Source organism: Diplotaxodon limnothrissa, linkage group LG18 (assembly GCF_057381915.1).
Source record: "Diplotaxodon limnothrissa isolate DT_005_m linkage group LG18, D_limnothrissa_male_GT1.1, whole genome shotgun sequence".
Taxonomy (NCBI): Eukaryota; Metazoa; Chordata; class Actinopteri; order Cichliformes; family Cichlidae; genus Diplotaxodon; species Diplotaxodon limnothrissa.
In genome coordinates this window covers 40,169,251-40,191,730 of record NC_140613.1, presented here as the reverse complement: position 1 = coordinate 40,191,730, position 22,480 = coordinate 40,169,251, and the positions used below count along the sequence as shown (strand labels likewise).

The 22,480-nt window shown below is 42.0% G+C and overlaps 1 protein-coding gene across 3 annotated transcripts in view; it reads right to left on the bottom strand.

Moving 5' to 3' along the window:
• The window catches only part of astn1 (astrotactin 1), a 482,098-nt gene that overhangs the window by 197,508 nt on the left and 262,110 nt on the right, over nucleotides 1–22,480 (bottom strand). For all 3 annotated transcript variants that reach the window (XM_085377645.1, XM_085377646.1, XM_085377647.1), the window contains exon 15: nucleotides 15,436–15,563. In XM_085377645.1, the coding sequence (XP_085233771.1) occupies nucleotides 15,436–15,563 (128 nt within the window). The remainder of the gene's footprint in view (nucleotides 1–15,435; nucleotides 15,564–22,480) is intronic.

The following is a 22,480-nucleotide window of genomic DNA, read 5'->3' as shown; positions in this document are numbered from 1 at the left end:
AGCATAAATGTCAAGTCAAATTTTAATAGAAAAAGTTTGGAGTTCACCCAACAGTGAACGCATACATTTTAGCCCAAGTGTCTTGTTGGACACATATATATTCAAATCAGAAATGAGATTTACAAACAATCTTAGTGGCAAGATTTCATATTTCATGGGAATGCACGATAACAAAGCATGAAAGCTTTGCAAGCCTCACCTACATGTTCCATCAATCTTTCACACACATGGCAGACAGAATCACAATCACATATTCCAAGCATGCATGTTTGATATGATCAGCTGGACTGCAAGAGGATACATTTTGTCAACAAAATCTGGATTTTTGTGGTGGTTTTAATCAAATGTTGGTTGCTGCTATCAATGTCTTGTGTGAGTGTTCCTTTTACCTAGGCCTTTATTTTGCCTCATACATAAATCTACAATTTATCATAAAACTGAATGATGGAATTATTAAGTGTAAGACGATGATGACAAACAGGCAGCATGTAAATAAAAAAAGGAAAAGAAAACTTATTTTTACTTTACTTCTCACTGAAAAGTTACCGAACTCTTCGTTGATTTCACAGCAACTCTATCACTATACAAGAATATATTCTTCCCACACGGCAGCGTCTGAGGCTGAAAAATCAGCTCAGTGTTTCTCACACATTTAGATTTTATTTTTGGTAGTGCTCCTTTGGAAATATTTTATTTGACAGGTACTACATGAGAAATAAATAAGTGAGCAATGTATTCACCTGCCTTCTGCAGAGATCTTGTGGCCAAACTTCAACTCCAGCATCTTAGACTGTAGCTTCTTCTCTACACTCTGATGGTGGACTAGTCAGCTCTACAACTGAGGTGTGGCTAAAAAACCAATGCAACTCACAACAGACCTTCAGAGTAGAACTACTGTCACCTGAGATCTGCATTCCAACACGATGGAGTTCATCAAACATTTAAGAAACACTGAATGATATGAACAGTTGCCACAATAGCAAACTGGCCAAACTTTCAATATAAGGGCAAGCTGATTGTCCACGAGGAAATCAGTTGTAGATGCCGTCATTCTCTCAGGTGGGTTAAAAAACCCCAGCAGAAACAAAAAAATTGCAAACTTAGAAATTCAGCCAGGGATCAAATAATTATTTCCCCCTCTGTAATTTCTCAAGCTTCCTGATTCACCTCAGCAAACGTGTTGCAGCAGGTGACAGCTTACTCATTTTTGATGATGTGTGTGTGATGCAATCATGAATCCTATAAACGGCTCTTCTTAATCAATTCTGCTGACATTGATTGATGGACTAGAACTTCATCTTCTTCTTTATCTTCATCTTTAACGTGACCAGGTGGGTGTATCTCTCTGTAAGTAGCGCTGTATAAAGCGCTTTGAGCACTCAGAGTAGAAAAGCATTATATAAGAAGCAGTTAGCTGGAGCTAACCAGAATTTAGCTTCTTAACTGGCAGAAGTATTCCAAAGTCGGCAGATTCTCGATTGAAATGTCTTCATCTGGTGCTGATAGGCTTATTCAACATCGTGTGAACTCATCTGACAAGGTGAGGTAACAGACCTTCATTTATATGCAAAATTACTACAACCACAGTATGTGTAGCAAGCAATGCAGAAAGTCATGTGCCCCCACCCACACCCCTAGTGGTTGTAGTCCTAAACAACCGCATAGACTGTTTATGCCAGGGGTTCAGACTGCTAGTCTATTTTTTACATCACTTTCATTTTCCCACGCTGTCAAACTCAATCCTGACATTGTTGTTCTAGTCCAATCATTTTCTTGTCCGCCTTCTGTGAGCCAATCAGCTGCTGTTGTGTGTGCTTTAAAGCACGATCTGATATCGTCGTGTTGGTGTTGTTCCCAGATCATCATAGTAAATGTTGTTCCAGGATCAACATTGGAAGTGACCAATCAGAATGTTGTGACGTCATACTTTTGCGACTTTGGGAAAAACCGCCGTAAAACAAAAAACTGTACTAAAGCTGCGAGAAACCGCCTCTGTCCGCCAATCAACGGACTCTGACCCTAACCCTTTAATAAACGGTAAGCAGAATTGATATTGTCCTTGCAACATTGGAATTTCATAAATGCACGAATGGCTTGGCGCGCAAAAGAATAACGTCACAACAATGTGATTGGTCACTTGCAATGTTGAACCTGGAACAACATTTTCATGATGGTCTGGGAACAACACCAACATGACGACATCAGATCATCCGTGCTTTAAATGTCATCGTTCTTCAGTCTCACATTGGTACAGCCTACCTCCTCTCCATCTCTGTCTCACCCTGGTCACTCAGAGCCCCATCCGAGGTGCCATCTTTATTTTTACCAGGGGGTCCTGTCCTAATTTCCTAATTTCGGGACTCTGTTCTGCTATGATGGTTCATTGGAGTCTAATCAGGAAACACCTTTGAATTGAATTGTATATCTTATAAACTCATGTCCAGTTCCTCCAAATGATTTCTCCTTATTGAACTCTTACATATACTGTATACAAAATAAATGTTGACACTTCCTCACGATCCCTTTTATTTCTTTGGAAACGTCTCTTCTGAAAATAAAAACTGTCAAATCAGCCATTTCACCAAAGCTACAGTAAAAATCTGTGACTCTGATGACAAATGACAAGGGAGCCGCTGCAAAGCTGTGATGACTGGAAGGGACAACGCTTTCACCTTTGGTGCCCTCTGTTGCGTTACATCTTTCTGAGCATTCACACGGACAAAGATACAAATGCGACGTGTGTTGCAGAGGCAGTGTCATTATGACTGCTAGCAGAGGATGAGAGCAGGTCAAGACTGCTTCGCTGACCTTTTAACCTCCACCAATTGATTCCTTTGTCCCGGCTCTGCTCTTCTCCTGCCTGGAGACGGCACAGAAAAATGGCTGTCATTCATTTACTTGTTGGGTCTTCTTTGAGGTTTTTGTTCTTTGCTTTCTTTCATCCGCTAAAATTTTCATGGGCTTTCCTTCCATCTTTCTTACACTCTATTGTCTCTTGTTCTCCTCAATTTTCTTTGTCCATCGTCTCTATTCTGGTCAGTTATCTCTAAAGCTCCATCTTGGAGGAAATCTGCTTAGCAGCGTTGAGCATACTTGCTTTCCAATTAAATCAAGATGTATTTGCCTTTCAAAAACCTCTCTTTCCTCACTCTTTCTCCCATCGGAATAATTGATGGAGGTCTCTGGCCTCATGATGAATGGCTTCCAAGCCCGGAGATGAATAGGAAGATGAATGATTTCACCCCTGCGAGGGCCGGAGAGGGCTGGAACAAGGAGTGCTGACATTGTGACAAATACACTGACCATAGCAACGAAACCTGGTCGAATCAGCAAGGGACAGAGGGGTGGCGCCCATCGCACCTCAACAGACGTTCCCCTCACTTACACCGCCTCTGCACGTCTGTCTAACCGACGGACAATTACCTGAGCCTTGCAATTAACTGCAGGCGCTGTTATAATGCCCGTGGCCTGCCAGGAGACGAGCAGACGTGGCGTAGAGCCAGCAAGCTGGGGCTTGGAGAGCTTTGCATCTGATGCTTGTGTTTGTGCACTCAGTGGAATGGTGGAGGCCAAGTGAACAGGTGCGGTAAGGTAAGAAGATGCCCCAGGTGACTTCATGTAGATGGTGTCGCCACAGCCCCGGCCAAGATTTCTAAACTGAAGCAAGTTTTCTCTCTGTCTTTCACACAACTTGCTGTCACACAGCTGAGACATAGCAAATGTTTATAGGAAAGAATTCAATGAGCATATGACGGACCATCTGTCTTAAAGGGCCAGTAAGTAAGACTGCTACTGGCCCACAGAACATAATGACCATAATATATCCACGTAGGGGGTGACAAGATTGTTGATCAGTACCACTGACTGAATGATTATGTTGCCAGCTGGTGAGCTGCTGGCTCTACAAAACTTTCTGTCCTGAACTGTTTTGGAATGAAAACTTTTCTCTGGTCGCAAACAGGCTCATTTAACTTTTGTTGGTCCTCTTGTGGTGTGCTGCTGATTTATCGTCACTTTTTCAACACTGTGGGTGACGTTCATTTTTATGTTATATATCACCTATATTCCGATTTTCAGAATTTCTGGAAATTAAAAAGAATTAAGCATTTTCCTCTCTCTTTGCTATACTCAGATTGGCTTCACTGAAAGTAATGAGGCGACTGGTTTAACTGACCTGATTTAGCTTCTTGTGGGTATAGCAAGAAAAACTGGGCTGTCATAGGCAGCAAAACGAGGCTTTTTTGTGAACAAAATAGTATCTGCACAGAAAAACATTAACAATTGCAGACACATGTCTGTTGGACACCAATACATGTTTAAAATCCATTTTGTGAAACATTAAAGCCCCTAACAGACTGTCCAGTCTATCACCCTACACTGAGGTGTCCAGGGTGTAGCCCACCTCTCGCCCTATAACAGCTGGTATAGACTGCAACCCCCTTGTAAGCCTTAATCGGAGAAACAGAAGAAAATACATTGATAGATGATTGGTAAAAGTGAATACCTACACCAATAAAAACCAAACAAAGCAGATCATAATAACATTTGTTTTGCAGGTTCATATGCATTACTACAAGCTACAGTATGATTGCAGTTGTGAACAGATTTGACCTAAAGCATAACTTGTCTGGCAAAGTTTTAAAATCCTGAATCTCCTTTAATTAGGCAGATAGGAAGCTCCAGAAAGTCATGCCCTTAACTGAGTGTAGAGTTTGTGACAAGTCCAGTTATAAAAGCATTAAAATCGGTGGCACTACATAAAATATTACAATGCTGAAATCCCAATGGAAATTTGGCCAGAACTTTCATAGTCATATAAACTGGTTTTATAACAGGGGTTCATGCCTGAGTCAAGTGGTTATACAGTATGAAGTATCAGAAAAGTCAAATTGTCCATAAATTAGAGAATTATGAGCAGTTTCCAATTCTAGGAAGTTTGGGGATTGCTTCTAACAATTCTACTTACCTTCAGATTATTATTTTGCTACCAATGATAGCCATTATTTTATTTTTTTTTAGAGTTTGTGGGTGCTCTGCATGACCTTAGTATGATACAACTGCCTTCCCAAAAATCTAATAAATGGCTCATCAAATACTGCCTACTGCTAATAGCATCTCTAGCTGTGGGAATAACTGGATTTAAGTTAGCACACACACACAGCCATTAGATCACCCGCCGCCCAACAGAACAACCTCAACCCGAATCACAAACCCCTGACTGCTACAGCAACTTCTTCCACATTTCTTTCTCAATTTTGAAATGAAAACAAAGCTTAGCATTTACAGTTTTTTACAGACGCTAGGACACATTTCCCAATACTTAGGTCACTTTTGCAAAACTCTTCACACAATCCTCCTAACTGACCTTCAGCTTGGCAAAGCAGTTCATTTCACATTCAAAATGCACTACAACTACCAAAACACTTCATTCAGGTCTCAAATAAACTCATTCTTCCAGAACACTAGCAAAGGTTGACAGCCGACAAACACACTTTGTCATCCACAAAACAATGACCTGAAAAACACTAACAACATGTAGCATTACACAGTGTTTCCTTGTGTAAAACAAGGACACATCTCTGTTTATAATTTCAATATATGTTACTGGAATGAATCAGACATCATGCAGAATTCGTTAATATTTGTTTCTGTATTTTTATTTTTTTGCACTAAGTAATCCCAAAATACAAGAATTTGTATACACACCATCCACTGATACACATACAATAGTAATGCTAATCTACTCGGTCTTCTCCATTTGGCCACAGGTTCTCATCCACATCACATCTTATGTCATCTAGGGCAACACACCTAGGAAAGAATCTTCTGGCTGCCAGAATTGAAGGAGTTGAAAAATTTAAGGAGTAACACCTGTGTAGATGTTCATCTACAATGAGAATCAGCTGTGGCTGGTTACAGTTTTTTACAGATGCTAGGACACATTTCTCAATACTTAGGTCACTTTTGCAAAACTCTTCACACAATCCTCCTAACTGACCTTCAGCTTGGTCAAGCAGTTCATTTCACATTCAAAATGCACTACAACTACCAAAACACTTCATTCAGGTCTCAAATAAACTCATTCTTCCAGAACACTAGCAAAGGTTGACAGCCGACAAACACACTTTGTCACCCACAAAACAATGACCTAAAAAACACTAACAACATGTAGCATTACACAGCGTTTTCTTGTGTAAAACAAGGACACATCTCTGTTTATAATTTCAATATATGTTACTGGAATGAATCAGACATCATGCAGAATTCGTTAATATTTGTTTATGTATTTTTATTTTTTGCACTAAGAAATCCCAAAATACAAGTATTTATATACACACCATCCACTGATACACATACAATAGCAATGCTAATCAACCCGGTCTTCTCCATTTGGCCACAGGTTCTCATCCACATCACATCTAATGTCATCTAGGGCAATACACCTAGGAAAGAATCTCCTGGCATGCCTGATCCATCCCTGGCAATCTTCTGCTGATATCTCCAGGCATCCAGCATTCATTGCATCCAGGAGGGACATTTGATCATGTGGATGATGGTCGTAAACCTTCCACCGCCATGAGGAAAAGAATTCCTCTATGAGGTTGAGGAATGGAGAGTAAGGTGGGAGGAAAAGAGACTCCATTCTGGGATGGGCTGCAAACCACTCGGTGACTGCACGGGAGTGATGAAATGCCACATTGTCCCATACAATTATAAATGTTGCCTGATTCCTTCTCTCCGCATCCCTTTCCTCACCTAGCACAACCCTTCCATAGAGATCATGCAGGAACGCAAGGAGCTGTTCAGTGTTGTATGGCCCAATCAGTGGTCTGTGTAACAGCAGTCCATCAGTGGATATTGCTGCGCACATTGTGATGTTGGCACCCCTCTGGCCCGGGACATTCACTGTGGCTCTCTTCCCAATCACATTCCTCCCTCGTTGACGTGCTTTGGCCAAGTTGAAACCTGCCTCATCCACAAAGATGAAAATGTGGTGCGTTTGCCTGCCTTCAATCTCCATGACTCATAAGCTCATAAGCTGTTACAGTAGTAAATTTGTATAATTGTCTTTGTGTGTGTTTGGTTTTGTTCAAAAACAGATCTGTATTTTATTCTGATCTTACCTGGACATACTGGTTCCTGAGTTGCTTGACATGTTCAGAGTTCCTCTCAAAAGGCACAGTGTGCAACTGCTTCATCCTGACCTGATGTTTTTTCAGGACTCTAGAAATTGTTGTTACGCTTACACTGTGAATATTTGCGAAAGTAACGTTGTCTGCCAAGACTCTTTGTCTAATTTCAGTGAGTTTTATCCCATTGTTTCTGATGACCATATCAACAATGGCAGTTTCCTGCACATCAGTGAACATCCGTCCTCTCCCTCCTGTGTGAGGTAACCGTTGAGTCCTAAGCAGGAATGCAACAACAATTACACAAAAGCTTATTTACTTCTGAAATGTGCAAATGCCCCTGCAGAATTCAAGTTACCTGTTGGTTTGCCGGAAAACTCTAACAATAGATGCCACTGTAGAGCGTTGCAGATTTGGCTGCACTCTCTGACCAGCCTCTCTCATTGAGTGACCATGATTTACTACATGATCAATTACAGTAGCTCTGATCTCATCTGAGACTACAGCTCTTGATCTTCCTCTTATTCTTCTTCCACCACGCATACATATTCCTCGCCCCCTCCCAGCCACTCTTCTTCCTCTTTCAGCCACTTCTCCATTTCTGGCTGGGTCCATGTTTACGTCACAAAACAAACCCATTCAGCAGTTGTCTCCTTTTGTAATGGAATTGAAGGAGTAACACCTGTGTAGAGGTTCATCTACAATGGGAATCAGCTGTGGCTGGTTAAACTGCATTTTTAGATTTAGAATATGTTTCAATAAAATATTGCTGTTGAATTTTGCTGTCTTATTCAGTTTTGCATTGTGTTATTGTTTTGGCCATAAGTTTAACAGTTTTGAAAACAGTATGTAAGCACATGCAAAATGTCCTGTCCGTACAAAGATTTTTGGCAGTTGTTGTGTCTGAGTGAGAAGATAATTCATGAAATTTGAGAGATGTAGTCATTGAATGCATTTTGAGCCAAGACAATGATAACTGGTCCTCAGTTTAGCCCACATAGACTTCTGTTGTGCTCACTGTGTGAGGAGTTTTGCAAACGTGACCTAAGTATTGAGAAATGTGTCCTAGCGTCTGTAAAAAACTGTAAGTCTCAACAGTGAATGAAACACACTTACTAACATGACAGGTAGAGCATCGCAAGACTACTGACTATTACACTGAACTGCACACTACTGTAAAATGTTTTCTGTACAGGCAAAAAGAAGTATAAGGCAAATATGTACTCTTCTGCGTAACACATTTGTTCTGCCTGAAGCTCCACAGAGTGCATTTATGGACCACAAGTGATTGCTTGTCAGCTTTCATGAGGCATTTATGTGATGCTTGCAGCATTTGTGACAAGGCAATGGAAGAGTATGCCGGTTTATTTAGAAACATCTTAAATATAAAAGAGCTTGAGGGTTATGCCTTCTTTTCTTATGACATTCAACACAGCAGCTACAACAGTGTTTTGAAGATGCTGTAAGACACGTTGATAAGTTTGCCTGAGATATTGAGTCCATTCATTATGGAGGTAGTGTTTTCAAAAACGAACAACTGGTCATGGAAAGTGACCTGAAATTAAACTTTCTGTAATTTATGCAACTAAGGATAAAGTCAGTTCAAAAGGTACAACAGAACAAAATTAGGTTCATATTGACTTGACAGCATCACACAGTTGCAGCATCACACAATTGCCTGCATATCCATGATACAAATGTCCCATTCTACCACCCAAAGGTGCTCCGTTGGATTGAGATCAGCTGACTGTAAATTGGGGCTGGTCAAGACATCAATTTGAGATCATTTGAGCTTTAGACATGGCATGGGACAGAGATGGACATTGTCTGCAACATTACTCTGTGGCATTTAAATGGGTTAGTACTAAGGACCAGCCTGAACTGTTGATTCAAGGCAGGATGGTCGATGCTTTCATGGGACTTAGACCAAACTCTGACCCTATTCTGTGAATTTCACGGTGGATTTATCAGGCCAGGCAACATCCATCCATCCATCCATCTTCTTCCGCTTTATCCGGGTCAGAGTCGCGGGGGCAGCAGCCTAAGCAGAGAAGCCCAGACCTCCCTCTCCCCAGCCACCTCCTCTAGCTTGTCTGGGGGAACACCAAGGCGTTCCCAGTCCAGCGGAGAGATATCTCTCCAGCGTGTCCTGGGTCTGCCCTGGGGCCTCCTCCCAGTGGGACATGCCCGGAACACCTCACCCAGGAAACGCCGAGGAGGCATCCTTGTCAGATGCCCGAACCACCTCAACTGGCTCCTTTCGATGTGGAGCCCCTACCTGATGGCCAAACTTCTCACCCTATCTCTAAGGGAGAGGCCAGCCACCCTTCGGAGGAAGCTTATTTCCGTCGCTTGTATCCGCGATCTCGTTCTTTCGGTCACTACCCACAGCTCGTGGCCATAGGTGAGGGTAGGGACGTAGATCGACCGGTAAATTGAGAGCTTTGCTTTTACACTCAGCTCCCTCTTCACCACCACAGACCGGTGCAGCGTCTGCATTACTGCAGCTGCAGTCCCAATCCGTCTGTCGATCTCCGGCTCCCTTCTCCCATCACTCGCGAACAAGACCCCGAGATACTTGAACTCCTCCACTTGGGGCAGGAACTCATGCCCGACCCGGAGTGGGCACTCCACCCTTTTCCGGCTGAGAACCATGGCCTCAGATTTGGAGGTGCTGATCCTCATTCCCGCAGCGTCACACTCGGCTGCGAACCGTTCCAGTGCGAGCTGGAGGCCCTCACCCGATGAAGCCAACAGAACCACATCATCCGCGAAAAGCAGAGATGAGATTCTGAGGCCACCGAAGTGAAAGCCCTCCGCCACTTGGCTGCGCCTAGAAATCCTGTCCATAAAAATTATGAACAGAACCGGTGACAAAGGGCAGCCCTGGCGGAGCCCATCAACAGGCAACATTTTTTCAAAATTTCTAATCCCATTTTGGTGACTTGTGTGAATTGTTAGCTGACATGAATGGCAGCTGAGAATCAGGATACTATTTATTATTATCATCTGCTTCAAGGTTCAGTACATTGTGCATTCACAGATGCTCTTCTACATACCTTGGTTGTAAAAAGTTATCTGAGTTACTGTTTGCTTCCTATCAGCTTTGAGCAGTTTAGCCATTCTCCTCAGACCTCTGGAACCAAGAGAACTGCCATCACGGGACATAATTTTATATGTATTTTTTTCTCTGACCATTTACTGTAAACCCTCTTTCTTTTTCTTATTTTTGTCCCTAGCTGGCGGTCTGCAGGGGAGGTCAGCCACGAAGCCAATACATCGCTGTGGGTGCTGTAACAGTCACAATGGTGTGGTGTCCCTTTAAGACACCCAAGTCGAGGGTTGATGGTGTCATCAGTTTGTGCCACTGCTCTGCTCTCTCTCTCTGTGATTGTGTGGACATGTGCTTGCACGCTAGTATATGAGGAGGGACGGATTTTATGTTTTACCTCTCCAGACACCTTTGTTTGCAACGTTATGGGTTGTACGAACACTGTGCGCTATGTTTGTTAAGCTGCAGCCGTTCAACCGGGCTTATATGGTTGATGAAGAGAAGGTATATTAAAGAACACACTGTGGAATTCCCAACGCCAGCGTGAGTGTGTATTCTTTTGGCTACCCTGCTAAGTGTTTTGCCGCCTCCTCTCAACCACTAAACGCAACCCGACGTTACAGTGCCTTAGGGCAACGATGCACTTCTAGGCCTTGTGATCTCTGGCCTTGAGGGTTAGACGTTGTTGTTTAAGATCATCTTCAATTTGCTTGATCCAAGTCTTCTTGGGTGCGTCATGCTTGATTCTCCAATGGGCGGGGCGCTGCTGCAGCAGAAGGCAATATGTCAGGCGATGGTTGCTCATGCCACAGATGTGGCCAAACCATTGCAGTCATTGCTTCTGGATCAGCACTTCCATCGAGTGTTGCTGGTGACATTGACTACATATCGTGCTGAGATGGGAAGGGAGGGACACTCGGAGAATCTGATGCACATGGCACATTTGGGGTGACCGTGGCGCAGGAGGTTGGGAAGCGTATCTGTAACTGGAAGGTCGCCGGTTCGATCCCCGGGCTCTCTGTCCTGGTCGTTGTGTCCTTGGGCAAGACACTTCACCTACCGCCTACTGGTGATGGCCAGAGGGGCCGATGGCGTGATATGGCAGCCTCGCTTCTGTCAGTCTGCCCCAGGGCAGCTGTGGCTACAACTGTAGCTGCCTCCACCAGTGTGTGAATGTGTGTGTGAATGAATAATGGAATTGTAAAGCACTTTGGGTGCCTTGAAAAGCGCTACATAAATCCAATCCATTATTATTATTATTATTTGGAAGACCTCGAGCTTGTTGAGGTTGTGCTTGAGGATGACCAAGGTCTCGGATCCATAGAGAAGAATGAGCAATACCAGTGTGCAGTACAGGCGGATTTTGGTGATGAGGGTGAGATTATCTTCTTCCAGACGCACCATCGGGGGGGGGCAACCTTCTCTGTAAATCCTAGAGAAGGTTGCCACTTAAAATGGAGCATCAGAATGGAAAAGAACGGTGATTTAACTTCAGCAGAGTGTCAGCAGAATGTCTACATGCCTAAATGCATTGAGCTGCTGCCATATGATTTCCAGCACACATGATGAGTTCAGCTCTCTCCATGATAGATTTTGACTTCTTTATACAGTAAATCTATATATGTGGACCACCATATTGTACTTTCCAAATACCCCTAAGCATCAAGCATCAGTTCTTCTATCATTGGAGGAGAAAAGTGGGAAAACGGTTGTGCCTTAGAGTACACTGTGTGCTTCTAAAGCACCATGCCGGATGCTTTGAAATGATATCTCAATTCATGATATTACTCTTCAGTAAAACCCACAGCCAAGGCCCAATACAAAGGTGGAGAGGAGAAGTGCTGCTACATCGGACTGTGTTCTGGGCTACGTGCACTGCAAACCCAGGAGCAGTATAGGGATAAAAAGGTTTGAGCTGTGCATGCAGAAAGGAAGGCACAAAGAGGAGAGTGAAGGGCTTGGGGACTTGACAGTAGGAGATCCATTTAGATTAGGCGGTTTTAATATCCTCTGAAGTTTCCAATAAATGCCAGTTGGAACCAGTGCTACACTGTTGTCATTTGATTGTCCATCACCTTTGCACATAACCTCGGATGATGCAGTTCTGAATTGCTGCCCTGACTGGCCTTGTATCACTGCCGTTATATCAACAACAAGTGATAAAGCCATCCTGCAATCTGCTGCTTTCTACACTGTGAGGCAATTTAGAGACAGTTACCCAGGTGCCTGGAATAAGCTTAGCCAGCAAGCTGCCCAGATGAAGCATTCCTGGGAAAATATGCTGAAACATAATTATTAATTTCACACTGACTATTGTTGTAAAACATGAAGAAGAGAGTTATTACTTATACAGACAGGCAGATAGAGGATATCCCCTTCACTGCATCTGCCTACTCTTTACAAAATATCTGCAAGTTCTACAACTTAAATGCTAGCTCAGAGGGAAAAAAAAAGAAAGGAAAAAATGTTTTTCCAAAACAGAGTGGCGCTTTCGAGCTAACTTTTCTGTCAAACTGCTGTTTTCCTTTTAAATTAGTCAATAAAGAAGTCATGATTGCTCAGCACGATTTCAAAGATTTAAAGCTGTAAAACTAAGCTGGGCGAGAGAAAAGAAAAAGCAGTGAGGTCAAACTCTGTAGCTAATGAGGCGTCCAGATGGATGATACAAATTTTTGGCCTTCTGGAATTGCTTGATATACAGCAAGCCAAGGGGTTTTTTCTTCATGTTTTCTGTGTTCACGGCAGCTGTTTCACACTGGACGGCTGCGCGCTGTTCAAACATGGAGCCATGTGCTGCACTGGTAATGTCATGGTCCTGGGTCATTTTGACCCAGTGTTCTTAGTTTTTCTGTAGTTTTGTATTTTGTTTCTTATGTCCATTGGATTGTTTGGTTTGGTATTTGGATTCCCCCTGTGTCCATGTTTTTATTGTGGTGTTTGCTCTGGTACCGTGTTCCCATCCTATGTGTTCTGTGTTCTCCTCATCCCCTCGTATTCATCCTTCTTCTCTGCCTCTCTCTCTGCCTCTCTCTCTCCGTGCTCATCTCTGTGTACTGTGTTGTGTTTAAGGTCCACATCTTGGTGTCAGTATCGTCAGTTTCGTGTCCTCCCTGCTCGGCCATGAGTAATTGTCTTAAGCTGTGTTCCCCGTGTGTTCCCACTTCCCTCGTTACCTTCTGTGTATTTATGTCAGAGTGTCCCTTTGTTCTGTGTTGCGTCGTCCCTCTAGGTTGTGTGCAATTTCCGTGTCTTCCCAGCGCCTCAGCTTTTAGTTGCTCCCAGTATAGTTTTGTATGACTTCTTATGTTCCTGTTAATAAAGACCGGCCTTTGAGTTCATCCCCGTGTGTCTAGAGCCGTGCATTTGGGTCCTCTCTTGCCTTCACACAGCCGCCGCATGACAGGTAATGAAGAGAATAGAGCACGATGGCTTCTGGTACCGCTCACTAATGAATCACGGCAGTGGTGGCACAACCCACCAGCCTCCCGCCTCCTCCTCACAGTTGTCAAATGAAAAATTATTTTGCTAATGTTCTACCTATTTTTCCTTCACATTCATTACTGACTTGAATCATGAAGCACAGATTCAGAGTTTTCCCTGAGAAGTAGCCAGAAAACTTTTTGGGAGTTTTGTACAAGCTTTTCCACTCATACTATATTTTCTTTGTGTGAATTTTGCAGGCCCATACTGCAGCTGACAGCCGTCAGTTTAAAAAAAATACAAATGATAAATATGTAATAATTATTTAAGGATTGTGTTCGTGCATTTAAAATATAACGAGCTGGCTTTTGCTGGCAGTGTGTTTCCTGATAACTAAATAAAATGCTGATGAGGGATAATAAAGCACAAGCTATGTTTTACATCGACAAAAATGCAACATGGTAAATATCTCAGTTTAGTCCACAGAAAGAAAAACTTAAACCACTCTCCTCTCTTATATTATTCATGAGTTCAGATATATACAGGAATGTAAAGCAAGCAATACTTCAAAGAGTAAACACAGTTGGTCTGTTAAGTATGTGCACAATGTCTCTGTACACCACCACTGAAGCGACTGTAGTAAAGACCTGGCAGAGCTTCTAAAGAAGAAATACAGTGTCTTGATGCATTCTCAATCATCCAGGTAAATAAATCTCCAAAAGTTGATTCTGTTCATCTGGACGCAGCGTTTTGTGGGAGAAACGCTTCATCACTCATCCAGTGACTTCTTCAGTCTCAGCTGACTGCAGGTTTCCCCAAATCTTATAAAGAGTACATTTGCATAATGACTGAAACCAGCCCACTGAAGGAACAATGGGCGGGAGGTCAGTTCCTTAATCTTAATTATGCAAATTCTCATGACCATTGATCAACAACCACTGATCAATGGCCATGAGTACCATTCACAGAGAGTTGAGGAAAGGCTGCAATCACAGTTTATAAGATTGGGGAAAACTGCAGTCAGCTGAGACTGAAGAAGTCACTTGGATGAGTGACGAAACGTTTACGCCCGGATGAACAGAATCAACTTTTGAAGAAATACAGTGTTTTGTGATACCATTGGTTCTAGACTTCAGGCATGACTGCAGAGTATTTCCACCCAAGTATTAAAAAGAATCTTTTTATTTAAAATTGTTACTTCTCCAACACATTTTGAGTCTTAGAAAATGCAGCAATATGTACAAACCAGCTGTAATTTCTAAACACTTAATGCAATACCTCTGCACTGCAATTCAAAATAGCACAACAAGCAAGGCTTCAGATCTCGAACTGGAGATCCACCAATCCATTCTAAGATCTAATGCTGATCCTTTGGTAAGTATTTATCGAATACAGAGGTAAATTAATAAGCTCTATTTCCTTTTCCTTACAGCTTTCTAAAAACTGTTAAAACAAAAAGTAATGAGAGTGAGACAAAGCATCAAAGTAACCCCAGTTAAAGTAAAAAATTATTGCAAACATACGCAGAAAAGCTGAGCCCAGGATATCAGAGGAATTATGGAAAGTTCTGGAGGACATTATTTATGCCTAATGCATCCTAACTGTAGTTTTCTTGCCAAAACTGTAGACATTGCAGACAGTTTTACAGCAGGGATTCAGTGTAATGAGGAAAAAAAGCTACTGGCTGAACATAAACCATTGTTTCCTTAATTTCTATGTGAGGTTTTATTTGTTATTTTGCTTCTTTGTTTGATTGAGGAAGATTTTCAACAGACCGGTGATAACAATGCTTTCTCACAGCTGTGTGCTAAAGTATGAAATATGGTTTCATACCTGTGAGGTATTCTGGGTCGGGCACAGGGTCTGACAGCTCCTCGTGGCATTGAGCCTCTGTTGGCACCGATGCCACCACCATGCCATCTGGGAGCTGCTGTTCGATGCCTCGGGCAAAGTTCTTCTGCCTGGTGTAAAGAGAGACAATACAGAGAGCTCCAATTAAGAGACATCAGTGCTCAGTTGCCCAGCACGGGATGAAAAGGGAAGAAAGGGAAGAAGCAGAAATTCAGGAAACAAGGACAAAGAATGATGTGAAGGAGGTAACGGCAGCTGTCATTGTCACAGTTTGTAGTATTTAATGTATAAAAAAGGCAGCGAGTGAATCAGTTGGGAAAAGTCATGTTATCACAGGTGTTTTGTTCCAAATGTTCTGCTCTACCAACATTTTAACACATGGACTGAACAAAGTATTGGGACATGCATCGTAGCTCTAATTTTAAAATGTGCAGCTCCATAATCATTCAAGGCAAACTTCATCCTTTCAGTATTTTCCAACCTCGGGCCATGATGGACCAAACATTTGCATTTATCACTTGAATTAATGTGTGTTAGTGAGAGCGTGTTCACCTGAAGCACACCTCAAACCAGGCAGATACAATCTCAGTCCTAAACTCTTAGTGAAAGTTGCTAACTGACAGATTATGGTGACTGTGTATGAATGCCATATGAAGTCAGACCGGTAATCTAGAACTGCTGCTGTTACTCAATAACACAATTAAGAGTTTTTGTGTTCTCGCTATTAATATTATATCAAATTGGGGCAGTAATCGTTTTTCACTGCAGTAATACTTTTATCCTCGTGAAATATTTTCTTTACTCTGTGTTAATCGGGTGCTGTGAACACTAAGTCACTAATTACCCTTCTGAAGTTTGATGATGATGATTAAACTACTATTGCCAGAGGGTTTGCAGTTGCATGTGATGAATAATTAACATTATATAAGCTATAAATAGCCATAGAAGTGCTTAGCGGTTTTGTTTAAGACTTCTGTGAGTTTGATGTGGAGCCATTGTGATGACTTGTGATGTTATTTGGTGCACTTTTTATCGACAGGTTTACAACGATAGCAAAGAAGGCTGGTCTGTTAGTAGGAAATAGTCGATGGAGGGTGTCAGTACATCCATCTGTAAATGTGGAGATAGATGTGTGTATGCTCACGCAGTTCCACTGCAATTTGAGATTTATACAACTTAGAGTGCACGCACATTGTGCGATAGTAGCAAAGGTTCAATAAATCCACACTGTGTAAAGTTTGATGCATGCAGACCAGGGATGGCAGACTCATTGTACATCATGCGCCACACACAGGTCACATTGATCTTAAGTGGGGTGGACAGTGTTTCTTTCTTGTAATTATAAAACAGAAAGTGCCCTTTGTTATGTGGATTGTAAACAACAGAAATTTGCATAGTGAAAACACAGGACATTACTTTGGTGTAATATGAATGGCCAAGGAGGAGCTCTTTATCAGCAGGAAAAGCTGCAAAACATATTAACACATTTAAAAAATGTATTCCCTCTTTCCCATTTCCCAAAACCCTCCAGTGGGCTTTGGAAAGACTGGAATCTTTGTCAGGTCCATTCTGACCCCCGGGACTTATGTTTGACTGCCTTTGTCCTGGCTAGTGCTGTGGCAGGCAAGATGAAGGACCCAAAATGCAGGAATCAGAAACAGGAAGTAACTTAGGTGCAGCTTTATTGATGGAAAATCTTAAAAGAATAGCCGTTATAAAAACAAACCAAAATCTCAAATGCAGAACTAGAACTAGACTGGGAACAGGAACCTAGAAACTAAGAAAACTCATACTAGGAAAAACCAACCGGGACACAACAAGAGAGTACGATGCAATAACAAGGAGGGGATGACAGAGGACGGAAACACACGGAGGAATAATAAGGAAACAGGAGACAGAAGGGCGACACAGCTGGGTTTAATTAGGCAGGACGAGACAAGGAAAGCAAAACTAAATACACAGACAAAGACACGGACTTTCAAAGTAAAACAGGAAACACACCGACTAAACTTACAGACACAGACTCAAACATGGTTTCACACAGCAACACGACTGACTTGGAACCAGAAGGAACCGAGAGACTAAATTTAAGAACTAGAAATCACAGAACCATGAACCAAAAGACTGGTAACGATAAATCGTGACGTAATCAAAGCTTAATAATAATACAAAAATCAAAACCCTTGGTCACCGACCCAGGACCGTGACACCTTTGATGTAGACTGAAGGTTTTATTCCTTTGCCATTTCTTTTCATTACACGTCACACTTAGCTCAGTTGTAATAACTTCAGAGGGACCTGATACAAACCAGGCTTCTGCTGCCACAATCATACATTTTCTTTGTTGTTTGAATCCCAGCCTTTGTATTGCAACTTCCATCTATTCTTGATCTGTATCAGCCAGGATATGCTCCGGCAACCCCAATAATCCTAAATTGGTAGATGGAGATCTGTTATGATTTGTTTAGATTTTTCACAAGTGCCGCTGTCGAGGTGATGGATTTGTCAGTTCATGCTGCGTTGTCATTGGTTCATTAGTGAACATGGGTCATAGCAGATGTCACATTTTGAGAATTTTGTTGCAGGCTCTCTCTGACTACAAGTCAAGAGACAGCCTTTAAAGAAGGACCTGTGAACTTCACAGTTCAAAATGATCATTTCTGTTGCAGAGGCTCAACACCAGACAATATAAACTGGGCTTCACGATTCTACACAACTGTGAAAAAGTATTAAACTCATTCATGAAACAGCAGTCCAACTTATTTTGAGCTGAAATGTGAATGATGCAAATAAAGGAGGAATATAGCTTATTAATTATTCATTTAACTCTAGTATCAGATCGGTACTCTGTATCAGCAGATACCCAAAGAGATCCCAAGGTACTGTACTGGAAATTGCAGTAGGATGAATCCTCATGCAGAAAAAGATGAAGCACACAAGGATGGCGACTAGAAGGACAACTCAAAGATAGACAAGTGTTTTTCATAACTGGCAGATTGTAAGGCAATACTTTCTGGCAGCTCGTTAGAGACAAATCAATAAATACTAATAATTATGGTAGAGTATGGGTGTGTATTGAAGAGACAGAGTCACATTAAGCATGTCATTTTTCATTATGTTTATTGTTCTGCTGCGGAGTGACTCATATTCAGTCTGAGAATTGATGTCCTCATTTGTCTGATGCCGCGAGTGACTCTTGGTTGAACTCACTCATTTTGTCCACTCCATTATTCCTTGTCTCAGTGCCAGTTAGGTTCACAACAAGGTTTTGCAGCAGAATGACTTCAATAAATCAGTGACCCGGGTCAAGTAGGCATCTCAGGTTGGATGCTGAAAAAAATAAACTAAAAACATCTTTGTTTTTACTCCTACAGGAATCCGCAGCCAGGCTGACTTGGGCAAGAAATCAGACAGTGTCTGTAATATGATTGGAGAAACTTGCCATCAAACAAAGACCTTTTATTAATCCAGCAAGCACGGACTCATTAGCAGCTAAATGTGCCACTGAGTTCGTCAGCTGGTGGTAAACTGCTGTTTGGTGCTGCGCAGGTAGTGCACACTGGGTTTACCAGAGCTTGTTGCTGGAAAAGGCTGCCTGTTGCCACGGTAAACAAGTTTAATGAGAGAGCTGACACTGAACCAAAACAGCCAAGCGTCAGACATAAAACTAACACTATGAGCCAGACGATAGTAATCGGTGTAAAGTTAAGTCGTTTAAATTACTACAGGTACTACTTATAAAATACCAATTAGCGCAAGTTTAAATGACACTATAATTCAGCTTGTGTTCAGACTGTCTAAACCACTGTAGATGTAAAACCTAATGTGTCAGTTATCGCACCTTCAGTCGCACAGGTACAGTCTGTGTGTCAGCCCTTTCACATTCCCAGGGCATCAAGTAATGTCATTTTGTCAGAGCTGGCAGTGTCACACCTCGGCACAAGATGTCCTTTAGTAGCTGTGAGTGACAAATCGGGTTATGTTATATAGAAGGACCAAGTCTGTCATTCCAACCGTGTCATTTATGAAACTGCCTGGTTTAAAAGTGTTTTTGCATGTTTGTTTCTTTGTTCTCCCCCAAATCACAATCTTTTATTTAACTGAGTGCTTTGACTAAACCTAACAAAGTTTTTAAGCTTAACCAAGTAGTTATCAGAGCTTAAACCCATCAGCAAATGGAAGTTAAAAAAACAAAAACACAAACACAAAGAAACAAACAGAGCATGAACCATGCAACTAATGCCACTGCCTCCCTGCCAGTTATTATCTGTGCAACCAATATTGCAGAGAACGTGAATGTTTCTGACAAAAGCTTCATTTTGTGAAACAACCGCTACAACTTTCATGTCCAGGGGTCTTACTTTCCTATTATATGCCACGTAGGCTTAATATTATTACCACCTGCCTAATATTGTGTTGGTCCCCCTTTTGATGTCGAAACAGTCCTGTCCCATCAAGGCATGGACTCCACTGAAGGTGTGCTGTGGTATCTGCACCAAGATCAAGTCTTGTAAGTTGCAGGCTGTGGGCTCCATGCATCGGACTTGCTTTTCCAGCACATTCCACAGATGCTCGATTGGATTGAGATCTGGGGAATATGGAGGCCAAGTCAAACCTCAAACTCGCTATTGTGCTCCTCAAATCATTCCTGAACCATTTTTGCTTTATGGCAGGTGCATTATCCTGCTGAAATGGGCCACAGGCACCAGAGTTAATACTAACATGAAAAGTGCACACCGTCAGCAATGCTTAGGTAGGTGGTACGTGCAGGACCCAAAGTTTCCTAGTAAAACACTGCACAAAGCATCACACTGCCTGTGTCGGCTGCCTTTTCCCGTAGTGTATCCTGGTTCCCCAGGTAAGTGACAGACACACACCCAGCCATTCCTATAATGTAAAACAAAACGTTATTCATCAGAGCAGGCCACCTTCTCCAGCATGGGCATCCTGACTGATCTGTGGCTATGCAGCCCCATGTGCAGCAAGCTGTGATGCTCTTTGTATTCTGACACATTTTAATTAGAACCAGCTTTCCACTTGGAGACACTCTGACCAAGTCACCTATTCATCACGCTTTGGCACTTATCAAACTCGCTCATATTCTTACGCTTGCCCATTTTTCCTGCTTCTAACGCATAAACTCTGAGGACAAATGCTCCCTAATAAATCCCACCCACTAACAGATGAAGAGATAATCAGTGTTATTCACTTCACCTGTCAGTGGTCATGATGTTATGCCTGATCGGTGTAAGTGCTTAGGAATTATAATTGATGACTCGCTCTCTTTTATAGCATGCATTCAGCAAGTGGTGAAAAAAGTCAAATCGATTTGGTTTCAACTTTCAAACAGAGAGGGAAGAAAGAGTTGCTTTCACTTTCATGTCAGTGCTGGATTATGGTGTTCCTATTTATATGCAACTGTTTTCACAGTGGTTACATATGCTGGATACTTTTTATCACGTAGCACAGAGGTTTTACTAGAAACCTTAAAGCTCTTCCCCACCACTCTATGCTGTACGCATTTGTCATTTCATAGACTCACCCAGTGCACATTGGGGGGTTTTAGGCTGATTTTGCATTGCTCCTATCTTACTTACTCACATTCATTAAGTGTGGAAAGTTATTGTTACTGGTCCCAAAACTCATTCCTTCTGTCGGTCCTGAAAGTTTATTGTGAATTTGGAAAAAATGAGCGTTCAGATTTGTAACTGTCTCCTCTTGGAGTCAACACAGACTTAAATTCATTATGATCTCCTCTTTAAGGAGATTTCAGGTAACCCGGAGGCAGTTACTTCAGGCTGAATATTAGTACCCGCCCCCTGTGTTTGTGCCCAAGACAATGACTTAGAGCGGCATTAAAATGAATAATTTTGATTTATTTTTGGATTAATTCTTTTGTGCTTTTTAATGTGTGTATTTGCTTCTGTGATACTAGTCTACTCAACTACTGTATTCCTGTCTGTCTTGGCCAGGACATTCTTGAAAATGAGAGGTTTTTTAATCTAAAGACTTCATCTAAAGGGTTTTATTACCTTGGATAAATAATAAGGGTTAAATGCGAATGAATAAGTAAAAAAATAATGTTTATGATGATGTTTTCAGCTTAGAGTTAAAGGTTTGTTTAAAGGAAGCGTATGGTCAGGGAGATTTTAAACACTGCAGGTGATGATAAATGGAAACACTCTCTTACTTAACAGCACAGACATCCTGACTAACATGGTTGGTTTGCGAAGGAAAAAAGTTACGTGAGAAGCAAAGCATTTACTGTCAGAGTGCAGATATCTTCGGATGAGAGGCTCATTTGCTGCTGTTTATCTTGCTCTCAAATTTCAAATTACCACTTCCTGTATACTCCAAATATTTCCTGCTAGTAACCATATCTGACACGAAATATTAAATTAAGCAAATAAGATAGAGAGCATCTCACTTACACTAAATGGATGCTCTTCTCAGTTGCAGCCCCCTTTTACATCAAGTGTAGATATATTAAAAAGAAGGGTGTAATAGCCTCGCGCCTTTAAAAGATTCATACCAGCAGCCATTAAAAACAAAACATGAAAGGTCCTCATGGTTCATACTGGTGACAGTTCTCCCATTAATATAAACTCTGCATAATGTACCCTTTGATGCATGCGGAGATCTGGGCCTTAGTTGTCGAGGGGAAAAAAGCACAAATATTTACAGATCACAAACTGCTGCCTTCAGGAAAGCCACAGCGTGAGAATAACAGAAGCCACCGGTTTTAGCGGAAACAGTGGTAGCTGTGCGGCCATGCCGAACACCAGCATCCATGAAGCATTTTATTACAGCGGTCATTGTTTGGCTGGGGGTGCAACAGTATTAAGTCGGCTGCTGGTGCACCACTAAACTAGATGCAAGTGGAACCTTTGAAACAGTAGAATAAGAAACAATAATCAGGAGTGAAACAAATTTCTTTATTATATATCCAGTACAATGCAAACGTTTTAGGAACATCCGATGTTTAGATCTTTAACCCTGCCTGAGTCAGAGCCCTCAACTGGGGACC